The 20,514-nt window shown below is 38.1% G+C and overlaps 1 protein-coding gene across 4 annotated transcripts in view; it reads left to right on the top strand.

Moving 5' to 3' along the window:
* PACSIN2 (protein kinase C and casein kinase substrate in neurons 2) overlaps positions 1–20,514 on the top strand; it is a 65,937-nt gene that overhangs the window by 20,105 nt on the left and 25,318 nt on the right. For 3 of the 4 annotated variants that reach the window (XM_021392521.1, XM_021392513.1, XM_021392500.1), the window contains exons 2-3: positions 3,323–3,411; positions 13,309–13,419. In XM_021392521.1, the coding sequence (XP_021248196.1) occupies positions 13,360–13,419 (60 nt within the window). In that variant the 5' untranslated portion in view covers positions 3,323–3,411; positions 13,309–13,359. The remainder of the gene's footprint in view (positions 1–3,322; positions 3,412–13,308; positions 13,420–20,514) is intronic. The other variant, XM_021392506.1, reaches the window with a different exon arrangement.

Genomic DNA, 20,514 nt, shown 5'->3' with positions numbered 1-20,514 from the left:
CACTCTTGCATATATCTTGAGAACTGAAGAATGTCACGTGTGCATTTGACCTGCCTTTTTTTAGCAGGGCTGAAGGGGTAATGGCTGCAGAAAGCGTAGCTAATAATTGAAGCTACTGTGTAGAGCTATTAGGGCTCTGAACTAAATCAGCTGTTATGGGGGTGCTTATTTTATTTCTGCTTTAGCAAGGATCCTGGGGTGCAGTTCTGTACCTTCTGTTCAAAAATTCAGCTTAAGCTATACTACCAAACGTTACTGATGTTGTAGGATCTTTCTACCACTGAACGTGCGTTAAGTAATTCCCCTAAAAAGCTACTTTTTGTCTAGTAGCAAATAATCCCGAAAGGCCCCAAGAGTTCTGTGTGGAATGTGGTGCTTCTACAGTGTTTTAAATTAACTATGAGTGCATTGCTATCTTAGAAATGGAGTTACTTTACTAGATCTTTTCTCCTTTATCATCTTCAGCGGTGCCCCTCTGAGAGTATATAGGAAGGCCTATTTTTGGGTTTGCTTTCTCTATCCCTTTTTCTTGATTTTTACATTAAAAAAAAAAAAGCAGGAGTTACCAAGTACTTGAAGAGTACACAGGTTCGTCTAGGTTCAGCAGTGCATCTGGCTTCCCCCCTCCCCAGTCAGTAGTACTCGATTCTGCCAAGCATAATCACCTGTCTGTCTGTAAGAATATCAAAAGGCCAAGTATGCTGACATGCTGTTAGTGCATTTATTCAGTTTCTAACAGTACTCTGTCTTGAGAGAGAAATAGCTGTTAGAGTCTTCGGGCTAAATTCAGTTCAACTGAGGTCTCTAAGTCAGTTCTCTCTTAACATAAAGAACGGTAGCTCCTTTGCTTAACGTAACCTTCAGATTCAAGAAGACCTGCATGCTTCACCTTAATCTAAGGACTTAGACGTGCCTCTATTCAATACATGCCAGTATTTCATTGATTAGTATTACAGCCCCATATTTCCGGAGATGGAAAAACACAGCTTTTGAGTATGAAACGCAGAAGCAACACAGCTGCTTCCTAAGCAACGCGTCTGCAAAATATGCCTGCGTATTTCACTGATGTGTTTGAAAAGAATGCTCTCCACCTAAGGCAGTCGCATGTTTTAAAAGCACCTTTCATTAATATTGCTTACCAGCGGACATTTCTTAAGATTACAGTAAACCTGAGTATTCAACTTCACTGCAGTATGGAAATGTGTGAGTGAAAACCTTGTGCTGGTTTGAGTGCTGCAGTGTGAAAAAAATGACCTTAGCTTGAGCGACAAGGTTTTCAGCAGCCGGCAGGAAATGATGAAATGTGCTCGGAGAGAATTTTGTTTGTGGAAGTGGAGGTCAGGCAGAGCTGTGCAGGTACTGCAGCTCCCTGTGCAGTTGTGCTGCTGAGCTCCGTGTTTGGGAAAATGCAAGTGAATTGAGGCATGTCTTTTAAGGTAAGTTTTTTGCTTACCAATCGAATAGTTCTTTGCTTTTTCCAATCAAAAATGCACTATTCTGCTTCATAGCTGATATGAAAGTATTTTTGGCCAAATGGAGGTGATATTTTGGTAAAGCTTTTAACATTTGTCAGGGTAAGGGTGTTTGTTTAATCGTGGTTGGAAAGCTAGCTCTCAGACTGCTGTCTGAAACACAAATCTTCTAGCCATGATTATTTTATATCTATCTGTGTACGTATGTGAGATTTTCTGGTTAAGAGCAGCAGTGTCCACATTTTGTGGTACTTGTGTGATCAGATAGGAACCATGACACCTTTTGTTTTTAGATAAAAGATGCAAAGCTCTGATAAAACACCTTGTAATACTCTTTTTTACTTCTAAATCATATGCCATTTTAGAACAGTTGTATACACGTCACTTCTCTCTGTAGCTACTTTGTCAGTGCAGCTGTAAATGCTGTTGTGCATTTTCTCTGCTGGAGGATGCATCACTGCAATCCTCTTGTTCAATTTCTCTGCGCTATTCTTTCTGTTCTGCTGTCAAATTCTGCTTGAACTTGTTTTCTGAGTTGCAGAATGAACTAAGTATTAGGCATGTAGATTTTAAATGGATTTCAGCAAAGTCTTAATGAAACTCTTCATTATGAAGAACGTTCTTAGCTTGCTGTTTATTTCTACTAAGTAAAGGGTTATTATTTGTTAAGTGTCTGGCCACTTTAAAGGTTTCTTAGGAATTAAAGGCTTCCCAAGTGTAATTTGGAAATTAAAGGGATGTGGTCTTCTACCCCTTTCTTGCTTCTTGGAAGCAAACCTAAAGGCACGTTTATCTCAATTTTATTTATATGGAGTTAAACAGTAAGGTTTCTTTCATGTTGGAAGACCTTGACAGGACATGTTAATTAGTGGATGATGTCACGGGATCTAAAAAGGTGACTTCTATTCAAAAGTCTTCTATTAGAAGACTTCTATTCAAATTGGATTTTTCCTGCACTTCAATGTGTTAAACACTCGGTTTTAAATAGTGTAAAACTTTGACTTAAAATTTTATGTCTTTTAAATGTTTAGTATTTAATTTTCAAATAATTTAAATAATAATGAATACAACAAATAATAATAACAGTTTAAATTAAAAAATCTTGACTCCACAGTTAAGAGTTTTTTCAGGTGGTTTCCTGGAGAAATTTACTGAAAGCCAATTTTATTGTTCTTTTTTTTCCAACAACGAAAGAAGTGAATTCTTGATTAAAAACCAACCAAACAAAAAACCCAGCCCTCAGTCTCTTAAAGGAACAATTTTCCTTGTTTAGAAGGCTACCATTTAGTATTATACTGAACAGCATAACATGTGTGTCTTATGGTCTTAGTCCCTTACAGCCCTGGATCTAGAATTTGGGAACTGAATATTTAGAATGGATTTTTTTTCCTATAACGAGTCAGTGTTTCAAGGTTTAAAATCTAAAACACGTATTTTGTGACCAAAAAATCTGCTGTCAAATTGCTCCCATATATTGCTTCTCTTCTGTGCATCTAAACAAAAATGGGAAGTTACATATTTCTTAATGTGTTATGGCTAGACTCTGCATTTAATGTCAGTGAAGGATACTATTCAAGGATGCTTTATACTGTATTTTTCCTTGTTAAGTGAAGAATGTGCAGGTGGTATTCAGTATGTGTCAGTTGTACCTCCAAAGTTTGCATAAGAATTAAATACAGATTAAAGCTGGGATCAGTTACTTTGTGTGAAAAATCTTGTACTGAAATCTTTGCATCACTTATCTCTCATGATTGCTTTAAAATGCTTTTTTAAAAAATAGAAATTAGCCTATTTCTTGTGCTTGTCTGCAAAATTTGATTATTTAACAATGCTTTCTTTCCTGTTTTTAGGAACAATCAATACAGAAATCCATCTGAAAATCTGGAGAGAGAATTTGGGGAATGGTTGTCTCCTTTCAACAGTTACTGGTTGATACACAGTAAGTGTGTGATAAAGTATGTAGTATACACAGCTCATAGAAGTGAAAACATAATGCTTATAGTTTAGGGCTTTTCATGTTACTCGGTGACTACTTTCTTTTTGTATCAAGGTCACCTTTATTTCAGCTCCAGATGTATCGCTAATTTTGCCTTTCTTCTACAGAAGAATCCTAATAGGAAACGTTTGCTAGTAATGCTTTCAGGAGGGAGTCTTAATCTGCCAAGAAGTGTTGTTGATTCAGGAAGCAAGATACCACTTGGTGTAGTGTATCAAAGCTAACCTAAATTGGAGATAATAATGTTTAGAGAAGAGTTATAGAAAGATGATGTGTTTTCATCCTCCAGGGGGATGAGATAAAATAGCTGAAAAAATACTTTCTGAAGTGATATCTATATCGTTTGCGAACTTGAGAGTATGTTTTTTAAAAGGGATACTTCAGTGCTTTGTTAGCAGACTTGTTTTTGAGTTCTTAACTGCAGTAATGGTGCTCTTAGTGCTTTTTGTTTGTTTTCAAATTAAACAAACTAGGGATGCTTTACTTCAGCTTTATAGTTCCAAAGTCAAATATTAACAAGATAGTCAAAGTTTATCTTAAATCAATGCTTGAAGTTTTTGAAATCACTGGTAATACAATACATATCATATAATCTTCATTCTGTGGTGCTTATACTTCTGATAGAATTTGTAGCAACTGCATGTACACAATCATAATTATTTTGTTGGGTTTGTCACGCTTTTCTAACACTGCATATGTGTTCCAGTTTGCACTGTATTTTCAAAACTGTAAAAGCTCACACGTTCTCCAGCAGCATTTGTTTTAAAGGATGTCTAAAAATGTAAGAGATTTAGATTTTGCAGTACGTTCTGAAGGACAGGAAATGTTTTCGGAAAGACTTCTAGATCTTGTAGGCAGTCTGTTTCTTTTCTAATTATGTTTCTTGCTCTGAGAGATCTGAGCTTTCTTTATTCAGAAACATATTTGAGGAAATCAGAGTACAATACTCTCATGTTATCATGCTCCTTTTCCTTCATGAAGTAGCTAGGATTAGGGACTTGTTTGCATTTCCTTTCGTAATATCAGGATGGAGTTCAAAAGTGTTATGTGTTCCTTATCTGAAGAAATAGTCTCTCCTGCGATAGCTAGCCGCTTGTGGAACTCAAACTGCGAAGCTGGAGGCTTTGTTTAGTGGTAGATTGCTGAGGTTGAAAGACATTAATGGAAATACAGAAAACTGCGCACGCCGTTTTGTCACTGAATAATCATCCTAAAAGATCTGTATGTATTCAGACAGATTTGTGAAGATTAAAACTGAAGGTAGCCATTTGCACTCTTCTTGCTATGGATCGTAGTTACTCTCGCTTCTCTGTAATTGATTTCTTCCCCCCCTACTTTAAAGGCGGAATAAAATTTCTATCAGAATACTTTCATGAGCATCAACTCCAAATTTAAGCACTTAGTGTTGTGTAGTAGTGGCCTTCAAAAAAAAACAAAACCTTTTTTTATCAAATACAATAGAAACATGTTCAACAGTGAAATCTTTCATTGGCATTGGATATTTTAACACTAAAATGTAGTAATGAAGTAATTTCTGTGCAGATTTATGCTTGGAATTCGAAGTAAAAACTTTCAGTGTTGGTGAGCGGGAGATCACAAGGGCTGGCGTACAGTAGGAGCGTTTTAACAGTGCTGTCCAGCTTTAAGCAGAGCATTGTGAGTGCAGGTGCAGTTTCTGTCTGAAGGACTTGGAGGCTCTTAGCTAGTATGGTTTATTCTGGTTACTGCATCACCTCTTATACTTACAGTTAAGCAAAAGTGGCTAGTCTGACGATATTAAACTTATAAGTACATCCGAGTCTTCTAGAACTCCCTGTGCAGCTGTGTATCAGCCTCATGGCCTTCACCAACACAGGCATGCCATTTAAAGCTTGTGTTTATTTCCTGCGGTCGGTGTCTGTTTCATTTAAAATCAGAAACCTCTGTGAAGCCTCTGAACGTGGTTAGCAACTATACTGGCTAAAGCGAAAACCGCACAATTAAAATAATCTGCCTGCACGGAGGAGACAAAAATATAATTTTTCCTGGTCACTCATTTTGCTGTGCAAGTCATCTCCTGTCAGTTATAAAAATGCAGACAGAGGTTATACTGACAGCATATAGGAGCTCATAGTGATGGATAGGTCTTGAATAGCCACAGAAACCCAGCACAGACGACAGCAAATGAAGGGAGAGAATGATAGGGGATGACAGCTGGTTCACAGACAACTGTGTTGCTCTGCTATTGCTTGTGCCTGCAGTGAAGACACACAGTTACAAGAGAGAATTCCCTAAGAGGCTTCAAGGGTTCAATTGCTTTGTCTTCAAATATAAAACCAGACAGAAACAACAGCTTGTAACTTTGGTCTATCTTCTTAAGAGTAATCGAGTGAGATAATACTTACTGTAAGTATCTGAAACCTGATGCTGAGAATCTATTTGGTAAAGTTTGGGCCCTTGTCATGCACTACAAAGATGGAATTCTGTGCCCTAATACTCAAAGATTGTTGCATTTAATCAGTAATTTTAAATTTCATTTACTTAATGAAATATTCAAGCTGTTTTAAATAGAAATATAATAACCAAAGTAGTTGTTCTCATTCCTTACATTATACACTGTGAAATGTATACACTGTAGAACTTCAGTTATGCAGTGTTGATGTGTCTGGTGACTTTAAACTGAGATACTGTTATCAGTATAGTAGGGTTTTTTTAATGTATGGTGAGTATCAAGGCAATTTTGACTGCTTTAGTGAACTTCTGTTGTGTGCTAGAAATGGATTGAATGTTTGCTCATTGCTTGCATGTAAAGGCAGTGAACTAATGCTGTTTTCAGTGGTTTTCTTTGTTGTGTGTTATAAATGTAGTATTTTAGCGAATGTGGGTATCAGAGACTACCCTCTTCCTACAGTTGTAGGAAGCTGTCTCAAATCAAATTCTTGACTTATTGTAGGTTTTTTTTTTTTTGCTGTTTTGTTTTTAGTTTTGTGTTTTGCTTAATTGGCTTCTGATCCTGGGCCAGGGTATGGGGAGCAGGGCAGCCAGCAGCAGCTGCACACTTGTGGAAGCACCTTTCCTCTGCATTCCTCCACTCTGGGTGCAGATGAGTGTCTTTTCCTTCTCTTCACCACACTCCCATGGTGGGTGGCTGACACCAGTGCTGGGCCTGCCTGCAGCTGCCTCCAAATTGCCAGGCCTTCTCCAGTGTGCAGGCACACCGGCAGCCCCACCCACGTCCTGCTTGTTAGGGCCAAAGTTGATGTGTAAGGAATCTCTCCTTCCTCTTTCTTAAAGTTATGAATGACTAGGACAAGCTAGTAGCTTCTATGCTGTCTCAGTCACAGAGGAGAAGGCATAATGCAGATCATGCTAGCATGCATTTCTTAGTTTCGTTGCCTTGGTGCTCAGGATACAGAGTTCACCAAATGGGTTGCTGTCACCTTTCAAAAAATCATTTGTTGTGCTGCTCTGACTGAATTCCATAGGAGGCAGTGATACTGTTTTACAGACTCTTCTCCTTGTATTTGTTGCTGTAGTTAAGTTTTTGAAGGAAATTAATGGATTTTCTTCAATCTCTATGAAAGAGGATGCTATTCTACCTGTCTTATAGATTGGAGAATAAGAATTAAGACAAAGCTGTTGATTTGAGACTGTGGCCTCAAAAGTCTGAGGCCTAACTTGTATTACTAGCATGAAGTCATATGTTTACAGCACTGAATAGTAGTGAATGAACTTGGTTTGATGTTGCTACATCCTGGGGCTAAAATTCCTAGATGTCACTTGAATGCATAAACCAAAGAAATTGTTTGTTCCTCTACTCCAATTCATGTATGGACTTCCAGCTACGGAGTTTCATCTGTGATTCTAGCAGGTTTTGGTATATAATTTTACAGTATTTCTAAAAGATTGTATTTTTCTGACTGTGTAAAGCCATCCAGAAATTGCAACCCTGAAGAAATCAGGAGCTCTCCTGCAACAAATTGTTTGGACAGAATAGAAAAAGAAGTAATGTCTAAATTGCTTTATTTAACCAGTGAATACATGTGCTTCTGTACAAGGAAGTTCTGTTTTCTTGCTATTCTGTATGGAACAAAACCTAAGACTTCAATGAGTAATACAGAAAAATACCATAGCTGAAAGTTTTTGTGCATAGCTCGTCCAAGCTGAATTGTATTCGTACCCTTATTCGTATTTTGCTCCCTAGTCACGGAATGTGGAATCCTGCTGAGTCAGATCCGGAGAGACAATTTCTATCCTTCCAAACAGGAGCTTAAAGGGCGATGTGAACAGGTGCTTTTCTTCTCAATGCTGTTAAACTGTCTTTGAGTTTGCTTCTGAAGAGTCCTTAAAGAAAACACAAGGATAGTATTAATGGCTGAAGATACTATTTGGTTTCCTAAATCTGGATTGATTGATTTTTCTCCTCACCATAAGGACTGCAAAACACTGAGACGAAGCGCAAAGAGAGATTGTGCAGTCTCCATCCTCGCAGGCTTTCAAGACTCAACTGTATAAAGCTCTGAGCAATCTGGTCTGATCTCATACTCACTCTGCTAACTGATTAAATCATTCTGTGACTGAAGTTTTCTTGACTGTGGACTAGTTTGTCACGTAGAGCCATAGGATTAGAGATTGTTTTGCTTTAAAGCAGCCTATCAGACGTGAAAGAATAGAAGGATGATTGGTATGTTGCATAGGCACTGGGGACTTCTGTTGGTTCATTCTGTTCTGGAAACAGTTACGTTCTAGAAGTGGGGCATGAAAGGTCATGCCTTCTTGTTATCTGGATTGCACATTTTGCGAAATGTTGATCAGGTCTGTAGGATAAGGCTATGGTATTGCCTTCAGGTTTCAAGTATGCAAAGTAGTGTTTTATGTGTAGATGTCCTTCATGTTGGAATATCAGACTTCCAGCACCTGATTTTCCTCTTTGTTGGGTTCATTAAGCAGCATTAAGACCTTAATTATATTTTATTTTTCCTTTCTAATGCTATCCTCTTAAAATATAGACATCTTCTAAGGGGATTCAGAACATTAAAATCTCACCATTCAACAAACAGTTCTACATGTTTTAGAATAAGAGTTCATTGAAAATTTGTCTGTTGTGCAGGGAGTGGAGGGTTGAAGAATGCCTTTAAATACTGTTTTCCATCTTTCTGTTGGAAAACACTTTAAGAGAAGTTTTGGAATGGTCTGGATTATTTTGCCATCTTAAGTCTGCATTTGTTGCACAGACTTTTGCAAGTCGTGTGATGTGCTAATCTCTACCACCTGACACAAGAAAAAGGGAGTAAAAAAAAAAAAGAAAATCAGGTGTTTTCAATGTGAACAAAGCGAATGTTTTTTGAATTTTGTAAATTGTTTTCAAGGTAACAATATCAAAACCAAATCTTGAGAGCGGAAGCAGCATATTTCATTCAGATCTTTCTGTGCAGTTTCTGAAGGTCCGCTTGGCTGTTGTTTGTTAATATTTTCTAAAATTCTCATTTGTTAAATCCCCAGGATTTAAGCAAGTCTTTTCATGTTGGAGGTCACTAGCAGTAGAGAAAAAAATTTGAAGTTTTTAGCATATAGCATTTCTAGAATGTTCCCTCAAGAGGAAGCTTTTTTTATACATAAATCTCATTTGTTTATTGGTCAGTTTCCTAGTGTCTTAATAATCACTAAGTGGAGAAACTTGAGCCTTCCTTGCCCGTGCCATTTCTGTAGATATTACAGTATTTACTATTTAGTATCCAGTTACTCTTTTCAGTTGGCATTTGTGGCTTGTTTTGGGCTATGTAAGTTCTCTTAACTTGTGTGTGCTCAGATTCTTTGTGACTAACACCACCAGGGGCTGTGAGCTGATAACACCTTCTCCATGCTGTCTCACGTTTGGTGGTTTGTGTCTGCTACGACACAGGTAAAACTCTGACAAATAAAACACTAAGACTTTATTTTGTAATGAAAATCCCAGAGATCTTTGGCACAGAGACAGAAAATATCAAAGATTTAATGAGATGATGTACCTGCTCAAGAAATTGCTAGTGTGGGCTCAATAATGATGCACTGTGCTTGGTGAGCTGGCTGGCAAGTCAGCGTGGAGGTGGGCAGAAACTGCCGGAGCACCATGCTACTGCCTGCTCAACAAGAAAAAGGCAATGTAGGACTCCTAGAGAGGGCCTGGAGCTGTGGAAGAAGCTGGAGTGCCTGAAGCCAAGTTGTGGGAGTGCAGGAACTGGGTGTGCGCACCTTGCTTTCTCATGGAGTTACTAGCTCTGCTACTTAAAGCCTTGCTGACCGAAGAACTCCCAGCTTTTTACATATAATGCAGCTGATCATATGTGGAAGCCATCTCTTTTGTCTTATTGATCTAAATTTCCCAGATTTTATTCTGGCAGCCTGAGTTGTTCCCAAGCTTACTTTTCATAGTTAAGCGTATGTCCCTCAATATCAACGTGTAACTGACTTTCATTGTGAAACCCCTGCAAATTCATTTGAAAGATGGGAGAACCAAACCCTAACAAAAAATGTACTAAAGAACTGGCTGCTGTAATAATTCTATTGCGTGAGAGCAGCATGACTCATACAGTTTGATGTTGGTATTTCAGTGTTCCATTTATTTTTAAGTTGTGCTGTACAAATAGCGTGTTTTTTGTGACAGTTGTTGCTATGACTTCATAATATTTCCCTAAATACGCTTGCTCATACTTTCTCACAGCATAGTATTTGGCATAGGAAAACCTTAAATCCATCAGAATTTCCTGAGTGCTGATCATTTTCATGCTTTTATGGAAAAAAGGGTAGTTAGTGTATTATGTACTTTTAGCTCAGGAGGAATGAAACTTTGAGGGGGAGGAAATCGCCACAACCTGCTCCCTCATTTAAGAAAATGTTCCTTTGTTTCAGCTTTTCCTATTTTTCAGTGTAGCTTTTCAGATTAAGCTTTCCAGTGCTAGTATAGCCTAGGCTGTTTTATTAAAGGTGAACTGACACTATCATTACTTCAGAACACTTTCACTATTTTAGAGGGAAAAAATAGTTCTTTTGTGGGTTTTCTGGGGGGAGTGGGGGGTGAGTAGGGGTGGCTGGCTGGGTTGATTTGTTGAAACTTGTCTTTGGGTTTATACTTTTGACATAATTATTTATTTTTCTGAAACACTGAGCTCGACAACGCTCCTCTTGATCTTTCCCAAACGGCAACAAACACTTCGGTTTAAAGATTGTGTGGTAACTGCTGTAGGAAATCAACAGCAACCCTTCCTGAGAACCTCGCTCGCTCTGCGTAGCATTCCTGGGTCACGTTTGCTTCATTCACTGTTAGTTTCAGAGTGTTGTTTGTACTCCTTAATAGGAAATATCAGAGAGAGGCAAATAAACAACTGAGAAAACAGCTAGCAGTGTTTGATCAAGCAAGTTGTCTTCAAACTCTAGGTGTCCCTTTGATCAGACAAAGTATCAGGAATTATGGTTAAAGGTACCACTGCATAGCCTTGTATTTTTGGGAAAACTTGAACCAAACAAACTCTTGGAAAATAACAGTTTAATGTCAAACTATTGTTTCAAGTTAGTCCAGCTAGTTGCAAGCTCATGGTACTGTTGTATCCTACCTGCGCTGCTTACAGCTATCTGGGAGGGGCTGTCAGAAAACATCAACACTTACAAGTGTTTTCTTTGCTTTCCTTACTGCCAGAATAGTCAGAGCCAATGTTTACTTGAAAAGAATACATTCCAATTACACGTAGGCTGCTAAGAACTGGGTAAGCAGTGTCTTAGTTCATCTGTGTTCAAGAAACATGTAGATGTGATGCTTAGGGACGTGGTTTAGTGGTCATTGTGGTGATGGGTTGATGATTGGACTTTGTGATCGTAGGCGTGTGATTCCAGCCTTAAAGATTCTATGATTCTGTGGTCCCCCTTGGTTCCATACTAGCACAGGTGGGAAAACTTTTCTCCCGGTAATTAATAATAACAGCAGTTTGAAGATTGGTACACTAACTTATAAATTGTAAGTGAGCATTTCTGGTTTGTGACCAAATGACTATTTATGGAGAAAATGTTTTTTTTTAATAGAACAACTGCTACCCCTTGCGATTCTTGGCTTGCAGAACCCTTCCTGTATTCGTGAACATCTTTTTGGAATTAAATCTAATTGATGTCTTTGACAGTTTTCAATTCTCTATTTGGGTTTAGAGCTATTTAAGCTTTCTGTGAATTAGAATGTGGAAGTAAATTGAATGAAAAACAGTTCAGTAGAAACTGCTCATCTTTCCAGCTGGGGCAGTTCTCTGCTCTGTGCTGCAACTATCTGAACAACCACTCATTTCAGTATCTGATTTGTGTAAGAAGTGAGTAGTGCGCAAAAACCTTATGATGTAGCTATTTTCAGATTATCCAAGAAATATGAGTTTAGTGTTAAAGTTGTTTCTCCCAGCAGCGCATGTTAACCACTGAGATTGCAAGCTGGATTGGGTTTGTATGAATTTTTTGCTTTTCCTTTTGAAAGCAGTGTTTTTTGCATTAACAGAAGCAAAATTCACAGAGCAGAAGGATGAGTGAGCTTCACTTTGCAGCCTACTGATAAGGGAGGGTAGATTCTACTTATGAATAAGTAGTTCTAGCTGTCGTTGTAGGCAAATGATAGCAGAAATCAAAGCAGAACTTTTTGAAGTATCAGTAGAGATAAGGGAAGGATTTTGCACGTGTGTGTTGTGGGAGGGTGATGTTTTCTTTTCTCCTACCTTTTGGCCTCCATTCTTCAAACTGCTCATGATGACCGTAGGTCTTCATAAACAGCTTCTTCTGTGTCTGTGGATTATGCTTTCCTTCCATGCAGCCGTATCTAAGTGAGAACAACTTTATAATTAAAGAAATGACTTTAATTAAAGATCAGCCTTTGGACTTAATTTATTTTTGTTCTTGTTTGTTTTGCTCAAAGAAGAAAGAAATAATATGATAACATGCCACAAGTAAAAAGCAGTAAAAGTTGAGATGGGAGTTTCAACTTACAAAGAGAGTAACTGCCACCTTCAAGTAGACCTGCCATGAGATCTATAGTTTTTTACTTAGTACGCTGGGAATAGTAGATATATGCATCGTGCTGTCATTTAAAATCTATTCTCTGCTTTAAAAACCAGAGGAGTGTTGGCAAAAAAAAAAAAAAAAAAAAATACACACCTCTCAGTTAGCTGGCTAGCCTGTTAAGAGATCTGATCACAGGTAACTGTAAGTGAAATAACTGTCCGAATAACTTGTGTACTAAGCTTTTTGGGGAGGAGGCTGTCTTTGCCTCTTGCAATTTGAATTCAGCAGCTCCAATGCTCTTCCTGTAGCTTTTTGCTCTACATTGTTGCCGAGAGAGGAAGCTGTTTGTTTTCGTGGGTGCATTTAGCTTTCCAGTAGATTTGAATCTAAGATTCCTATAGAAAACTGGAAATCCATAATTGTTCTTGGCCTTAAATGTTTCCAGTGGTTTTTATTACATAACGTAGTTTTCCAGTGAAAAAGAAATTGCAAGCAGCGGAGGTTATTATATCCATAGTAAAGGTCAGCTGATTGTCTCTTACAGTGCTTTGAATGCTTATCAAGTAAAAATCACGCTGTTCAAATGCCTTTAACAGGTTTACTTTTTTCTTAAATTTAAAATGTAAGAGTTCAATTATATTTGATAGATGGATTGAACAACTTCGGAATACCATAAGTACTGTGATAGAGCTGAGAACTTGGAAATTATTCTGTTTCAAAATGCACTTACATGCTGTGCGTACTTAGCTTTTGTTTTTATTTTGCTCTTCGTGATATCCAAGAATTTAGGGATGATACTTCATTTCTCTTCTAATAACTGTTTTTCATTAATAATGCTTTTTTTAAATCTTCTTACAGGTTTTGAAGGTGTTTAAGCTCTGAATACTTGCAAGCTCTCCTTACATAGAAATGTCTGGCTCATACGATGATTCTGTTGGAGTAGAAGTTTCCAGTGATAGCTTCTGGGAGGTAAGCTAAGTTTTTAATTCACAGTATTTTGATTTTATATTTCTTGTCTTACTATAGAAAATCTGTTTTTTGTACACGATAAACTGTGGAGAAAGCCGCAATATAAGATGTCTCCTGTTACTGTGATCTGCAGAAATAGCCTTCAGGGTAAAAATGACTTTTTAGATTTTGGCCCAGTTCTGTCAAGGCTTTTTAAATGGCAGAGACTCAAGGACCATCCAGTCTGATGGGATGTGCAATTTGGAATTGAACCTTTGCCAGTTCTTATTGCTGGGAAGAGGTGGGGGAAGAGCCTTTAAAATTACCAATGAGATTGAATGAGGAATATTAAATTGAAAGTAACTGGTTAAACACTATTATAAGCGTACATAGCTTAAAATTTAAGCTAGCTTATGAATTTACTGCATCTACTGCTTCTGCCTAGGTGTAAGCTCTTTTTTGAGAGAACTTATGCTCTCTCAGTGTAAGAGCATTCATGCAGAAAGGTAATATAAAGCACAATGCAAGATCATACTAACTTCTGCCAAAGTCTGAAGAAGACATTCAGATGTCACAGTAACTTGATAAAAGTTTAAAGAGAACAAACTTCATAAAGCAGAAGCACATTACAAGGGAAGTTAATTTCAAGAAACAAGGGTTTGACAATATCACAGTGCTGGCTGTAGTCAGTATGCAGTCTAGATGAACTGTATTCAGTGGGGTAAATTTCTACCATGTGACTGGGAACTGAGTTTAACTGTTGCAAATATGGAAATCTGAATCGTTCTGTTGCCAGAGATTACGTCAGACGTTGGGTTTGATGATCTACCATTGTGTTTCCTTTAAAATGAAAGCATTTCTAAGACTCCTACAAACTGTGGTGGTAGCACAGAGGGGAGGGTGTGTATTGTGTTTTGATGCAGATTTCCTGTACCTAAAAGATCTATCTAATGCTGAAGTTTTTGTCTGGGCTCTTCTGAGTAGACAGCTATCATTTATTGGGAGACTTATTTACTATTATGTAAACAATAACTATTCATTCTATTTATAAAGAATTATTTTAAATGTATTGGATTGTCAGTCTTATAAATCCTTTTTTTTTATAAGGACGCTCTGTACTATGACTGCGGAGAGAATGTGGGATCTCCATAATTTAGAGGTGTCTAAAACTCAACTGAATAAAGTCTTTAGCAACCTGATCTATCAGACCTGCTTTGAGCAGGGGATTGTACTAAATAACCTCTGAATTAGTTTGTGTCTCTGTGTCTTTATGCTGAGGAAAGCATGATAGGCTTCTTTTGTAGAAATGTTTCCAAAGAGAAATATGGAGGTGCTCAAGAAAAAAGAATCCTGGACTAAATGGATTTTCTTAATGTCATGAGTTGGCCAGAAGAGCATAATTACTGGCTCACTGTTCTCTACAAGACTGTTGTATTCCTTTAAGCAGGTTTGAAAGCATAAAAGATTAAAGAATAGGAATTCTGTAAATTAATATGATTGTTTTGACAAAAGAGAACTCAAGGCTCTAATATTAAGGGGTTACAGATGATCAGAAATAGCAATTAGTCTAAGCTAGGACCTCTACCATGCATAGCTTAAATGTATTTGCTTTTAACTCATCCATAAAACTGACATTTTTCATGTTTCATATAATGGTTTGGGTTGGAAAAGACCTTTAAGATAATCTAGTTCCAGCTCCCCTGCAGCGGGGCAACCAGTTCCAATGTCTCACCACCCTTATAGTAAAGAATTTTTTCCTAATATCTAGTCTAAATTTACTCTATTCCAGTTTAAAGCCATTCCCTCTCATTCTGTTGCTACATGCCCTTGTCAGAAGTCCCTCCCCAGCTTTCCTGTAGGCCCCCTTCAGCTACTGGAAGGCTGCTATCAGGTCTCCTTGGATCCTTCTCTTCTCCAGGCTGAAGAGCCCCAGCTCTCTCAGCCTGTCCCCATAGAGGAGGTGCTCCAGCCCTCTGATTATCTTTGTGGCCCTCCTCTGGACCTGCTTTGACAACTCCATGTCCTTCTTGTGTTGCTCTTCCTTCTGCTGCTCTCAAGCCATTCTCCACCCAACCTGTATGTGTGCTTGGGATTGCCCCAACCCAGGTGCAGGATCTTGTACTTGGCCTTGTTGAACTTAATGAGGTTTGCATGGCCCACCTCTCAAGCCCGTCCAGGTCCCTCTGGATGGCATCCCTTCCCTCTAGCTTGTCAACTGCACCACTCAGCTTGGTGTCATTTCCAAACTTGCTGAGGCTGTGCTCCATCCCGCTGTCCATGTCACCTACAAAGATTTTAAATCACAACTGTCCCAGCACCGATCCCTGGGAATGCCATTAATCACTGATCTCCATTTGGACATTGAGACATTGACCACAACTCTCTTGAGTGTGACCATCCAGCCAGTTCCTTATCCAGAAAATGGTCTATTCATCAAATCCGTTTTTCCCCAATTTAGTGACTAGAATGTCATGCAGGACAATGTCAAATGCTTTGCACAAGTCCAGGTAGTTAACATCAACTGCTCTTCTTTTATCCACTGACGCTGTAACTCCATAATAAAAGATCACCATGTTTGTCAGGCATGACTTGCCCTTGGTGAAGCCATGATGGTTACCACCAATCACCTCGCCTTTATTTTCCATGTGCCTTAGTGGGGCCTTCAGGAGGATCTGCTGCATGATCTTGCCAGGTACAGAGGTGAGACTGACTGGCCTGCAGTTCCCTGGATCTTCTTTTTTTCCCTTCTTGAAAATGAGGGCTATGTTTTTATGGAGGTTTGAAAAATGTATAATATAACATATTGGACACTCTGCAAAGGTAGAACTTTTATGTATACACTAAAATACTTTGGATTAAATATGAAAAAAAGGTGCTTTGTTTATAAACAAAATGATAAATCATTTTGTAGTAATACTAAGCTATTAACAGCAGGAATCGATGTGTTAGCAGATCTTGACTTTCACGCATGCTGTGCTTGGTGAATTTAATGAATTCAGTGTAGTTAGTAAACATGTTTGTTTTCTCAAAGCTGTCTTGAATGTTTATATATGTGTTCTTCTTGCCACTATGGATATAGCTGAGACAATATAGCAAGCAAACAGATTGCTGGGGTTTTGCCCTCTGATAGTTATCATACGATGATTAGGAGTCTTGACAATACTTTGTTATAGTGAGAATTATGAATAGTATCGAACATTATGGTTGACAGTCATTATAATTGTATGTAGCATCATGTGACAGTGATGATTTTAATCCTGACACTGAACAAGATGCTTGGACTAAAGCACAGTGGAAAAGTGCCTAATGTGCTGTCTCATGCGGTGTAGCCTTGATACAGAATATTTTGAGTAATTCCTTTCATCTGGGAATAGTTTTCTTGTGACCTCCACACTGTACTTTTGTGCATTTCAGTAAGAGTCATTGCAGTCAAACATACATGCCTCCTACTAGCCTGGACTGTAGTTTGATTTATATGTAGCTCTGAATATTTTCATTAAGCAAATAATTAAGATATCCTGCAGATAGGCCAAATTCTGTCAAGACATAAAGTATCTTTTGACTGTAAACATTGCCTTTCTACAGGACAGCCTGGAAAAACAGTAAAGCAGGAATGACTCCTGAGCTCAGGAGTTAATACAGGGGAGGTGTGCCAGGCTTCTGCTATCAGTAGAACATTAACCTAAAGTAAAGGACATCTTGTACTAAGATGTCAACTTAAGAGTAACTCTTCAGTATTAACAATGACACGTAGACACTAATAGCAGGCCTGTCAAACTTAATTACCAAGCTCTTGGTTTGCTGGGTTTGGAGCCATCTTTGCAACCAAAGTTTGTCTGAATTTTAGATTAAAATTTGTCATTTTTCATTGTCCTCTGAGTCAGTTATTTTGTTTCTGAGAATTGCAACTTTGAGTTCCAATCTTTGTCTTTCTCAAACTGGATAGATCAACTGCTGTGATCAATGTTTTTCATCTGACTTAATTAGGAAAGACGTAGTGTCTCTGGAATTGCAGCCTCAGTACTTCGTGCTTCATAATAAGAATTACGGAATTCTTAATTTTCTAAGTTGCAATGTTACTGCAGACTTGTCATTTGCACCCTTTCTATTTCATCAGAAGTTTTGAAGATATTTGACTTGATCATTTTTGCTGTTTGTTTTTAAAGACTTGGCTTTCAACAAACTGTAGGCTACATTGCTGTGTTTCACTGCCACAACTGAATGCAGTGAATGTATTTAAACCTGGCTGTGGCACAGAAGAGGCAGACATGGGAAGCTTCCGAGTTTGTCGCCTCATACTCCAAAATAGCTCAAATTTATTTACCTTTGGAATGTGCTGCAAAGCACATCTTCTTCCTGAAAGACACTTAGGAAGGAGTGAGGTGGCTGGCTGTGTAATGTTCCCTAAGAACTTCCTGCAAGAGCCATGGTTTTGCTCACTGCGTATCTTTGAAACTGAACCACTTTAATTTCTTGAATGTTGACGTTCTATTGAGCTGATAAAATTGTGCTTATCGAAGTGTTGATAAGCCAGTTAAAAAGTTTTTGCCATTGCCTTCAGACCTTCATGAAATGTCATCTTTAGGAAATAAAATAGTTCTGTTGTTGACCAGTTTCTGACTCTAACTGTTCAGCTTTTTCTTTTGGACAAGAACAGATGATGCAACTTGAAAAAATTAGGCTTTCAGAAATACCTTTCTGTAGTGTAAATTGGAAATAGCAGCGTTCACAGGTAAATTGAGGAAAGTTTTTCATTGTTAACCTTTTAGTAGTAGCTTGGGTTTTGTCTCCTAGTGGAAGAAGAAATCCTTTCCCGGAGACCACATCTGTCCCTCCAACTCCTGCCCCTCAGAATTCTTCCAGATGTTCAGCAAATAAAAATATTTTAGGAGATGGAAAAATTCATGTATATTTTCATCTATGCTTGCTTAGAGAGCAAGGAATTGCAAAATATTAAGGAAAGACATTCTGAGAGATAAGAGATAAGAGATAATTGCTACAGGAGAGTTTCATCAAATTTTAGTTGTAGTAATGCCCTGCATTTCTTAAGAAATGGAAACCTCTTTTTCATTCTGACAAGTTTCAGTGTACCTTGATAGATTTTGCTGAACTCATGGTGTTTTTTGGTTGCAGAAATTTTAACACAGAGGAATCTTGTTGATTTATTCCAAGAAGAAATTCCTTCATAGGTATTACTTAGGTGACAGAGGTAACGTGTTCTGGAGGCTACTGATTGTGCCCTGGAGCAGGATGGCAGCAACTTTTCCAAGAGAAAGTGGGAAATCTGGTGCCCAGTGTTCACCTGGAAACCCTCTGGATTTTTTCTGTCTGCTGTATTGACCTAAAAAACCTGTCTTGTTCCGATATTGTGTTAAATTGTTTTAAAACACGAGAAACAGATGACCCAATTGGCCTTCTGAGGTAGTATTGAATTCCATATGAAATAATTTGGTATATTAAAACTGGCCTTCTTATAATTATTATGATGCATTTTGTTAATAAGACCCAGCGTTATGCTTGCTAATCACTGTTGTGGTCATATTAAAAATGCCTTGAGCAAGCTGAGATAAACACTACTGTTCACTGAGATACCTGTGAAGGTAAGAAAGGTGATGAATAAGCGTTGCTAGAGATCAAAGTAAAAGTATATGCATATCTTGCAAGGTAAGGCATCGAAAGGAACAACTACAGCCTATAGAAATGCATATTTTTAATGATCCATAGGTTGTTCATTGATGGTGCCACCTATACCCTAGATACGAGTCCTTACTCTCCCTTATTCTCTGCTTGCATCAGCTGCATGGAGACCTCTCTGTGTATTGCAGAGTTGTTTATTTGTACTGTGAAAATACCTACTAATCCAAGCAAAAACTGACGTTCTGATCAGCTGCTAAACGGTGACTGGCATTAGGTCTAGAAACTTAGGCCTGTGACTCATTCTTCTCAAGCACAGAACTTGGTATGCATTTTGAAGTGCTAAGCATGTTGCATTCCAAAGATACAGAACCACTAGCAAGGAAACATTTTCCACTGATTCAGAAAGGAGAATTTGGTCCTCTTTGTACTGTGGTTGGATCAAATTAGGCCACAGCCTGCATTTTTGTTACACCACTCCCCCACAAAAACAAACAGAAAAACAACAAGGAAACAAACAAAAATCAGAGCGCTCCAAACACTCTGGATAGCAGAGACAGCCAATCTGGGACATGCCTCTGACAAACTGCATTATAAACTGTGCGCAGAGATGGTCATGGGCCTGCCAGTTTGGGTACTGCTCATATCTGCACTTTGTGCCTGCTGCTGTCAGCCAACATCTATGTGAGTTATCTTCTGAGGCTGTGTGCTTGTTGGATGAATTTAAGAAGAATTTAAGAGGGAGGAGCCCTTCCCTCTCACAATTGAACGTTAAAAAAGGTGATTTGAAGTTGAGGAATTACAATTCCTTATTAAGGAGTGTTTCTTCTGCTGATGAAGCCAGTTGTTTTATTTTGCTCTTCCATTTTAGAAATATTTGGACTCTACTACAGTAGATTGCTGTTATATCTCCTGCATGCGTTTTTTCTTCTAGCTTTGAGCAACGTAATGCTTTCCATTAATATTGCCAGGTATTTGCTTACTGGTATGTTTAGCTTTAGCTTTTGTGAGCCTAAGAGCTTCCTCAGGATTTTTCTCGAATCCAGCAGTTAATTTATGTTGGTAAATTTACCAATATAAAACCTAAATACACAGAGATAATGCTGGGAGATGCTTGTGCTGTGTATTTGTTAATTTATGGACTAAAATAATTCTGCTTATGTTCAAAACCCACTTTTGATTGACACAGATATTCAAGACGCACATAGAAATATAGAACAAGGTTTCAAACTGGGCCTTGAATAATCTGGGGTTTTTTGCATGTTTATTCTGAGGGAGAACACATGCTACAGCATTGAGTAGTATAAAAGTTAACAGTGATCAAAACGTTTGGAAATTTCTAGTTTGTATATAGAAAAGTTGTATTTATGGTTGAATTGAACATTGGAAATAGTTTGTTCTCATACTGGCCATCGGCGTGGGGTTTGACTAAGCCTTCAAAGCTCATTACTGTGTGTTTCCTGCCTGTGAGTATTTGCCAGT

Source organism: Numida meleagris, chromosome 1 (assembly GCF_002078875.1).
Source record: "Numida meleagris isolate 19003 breed g44 Domestic line chromosome 1, NumMel1.0, whole genome shotgun sequence".
Classification (NCBI taxonomy): domain Eukaryota; kingdom Metazoa; phylum Chordata; class Aves; order Galliformes; family Numididae; genus Numida; species Numida meleagris.
The sequence above is the reverse complement of the archived record's forward strand: the minus strand, read 5'-3'. Positions and strand labels throughout refer to the sequence as shown.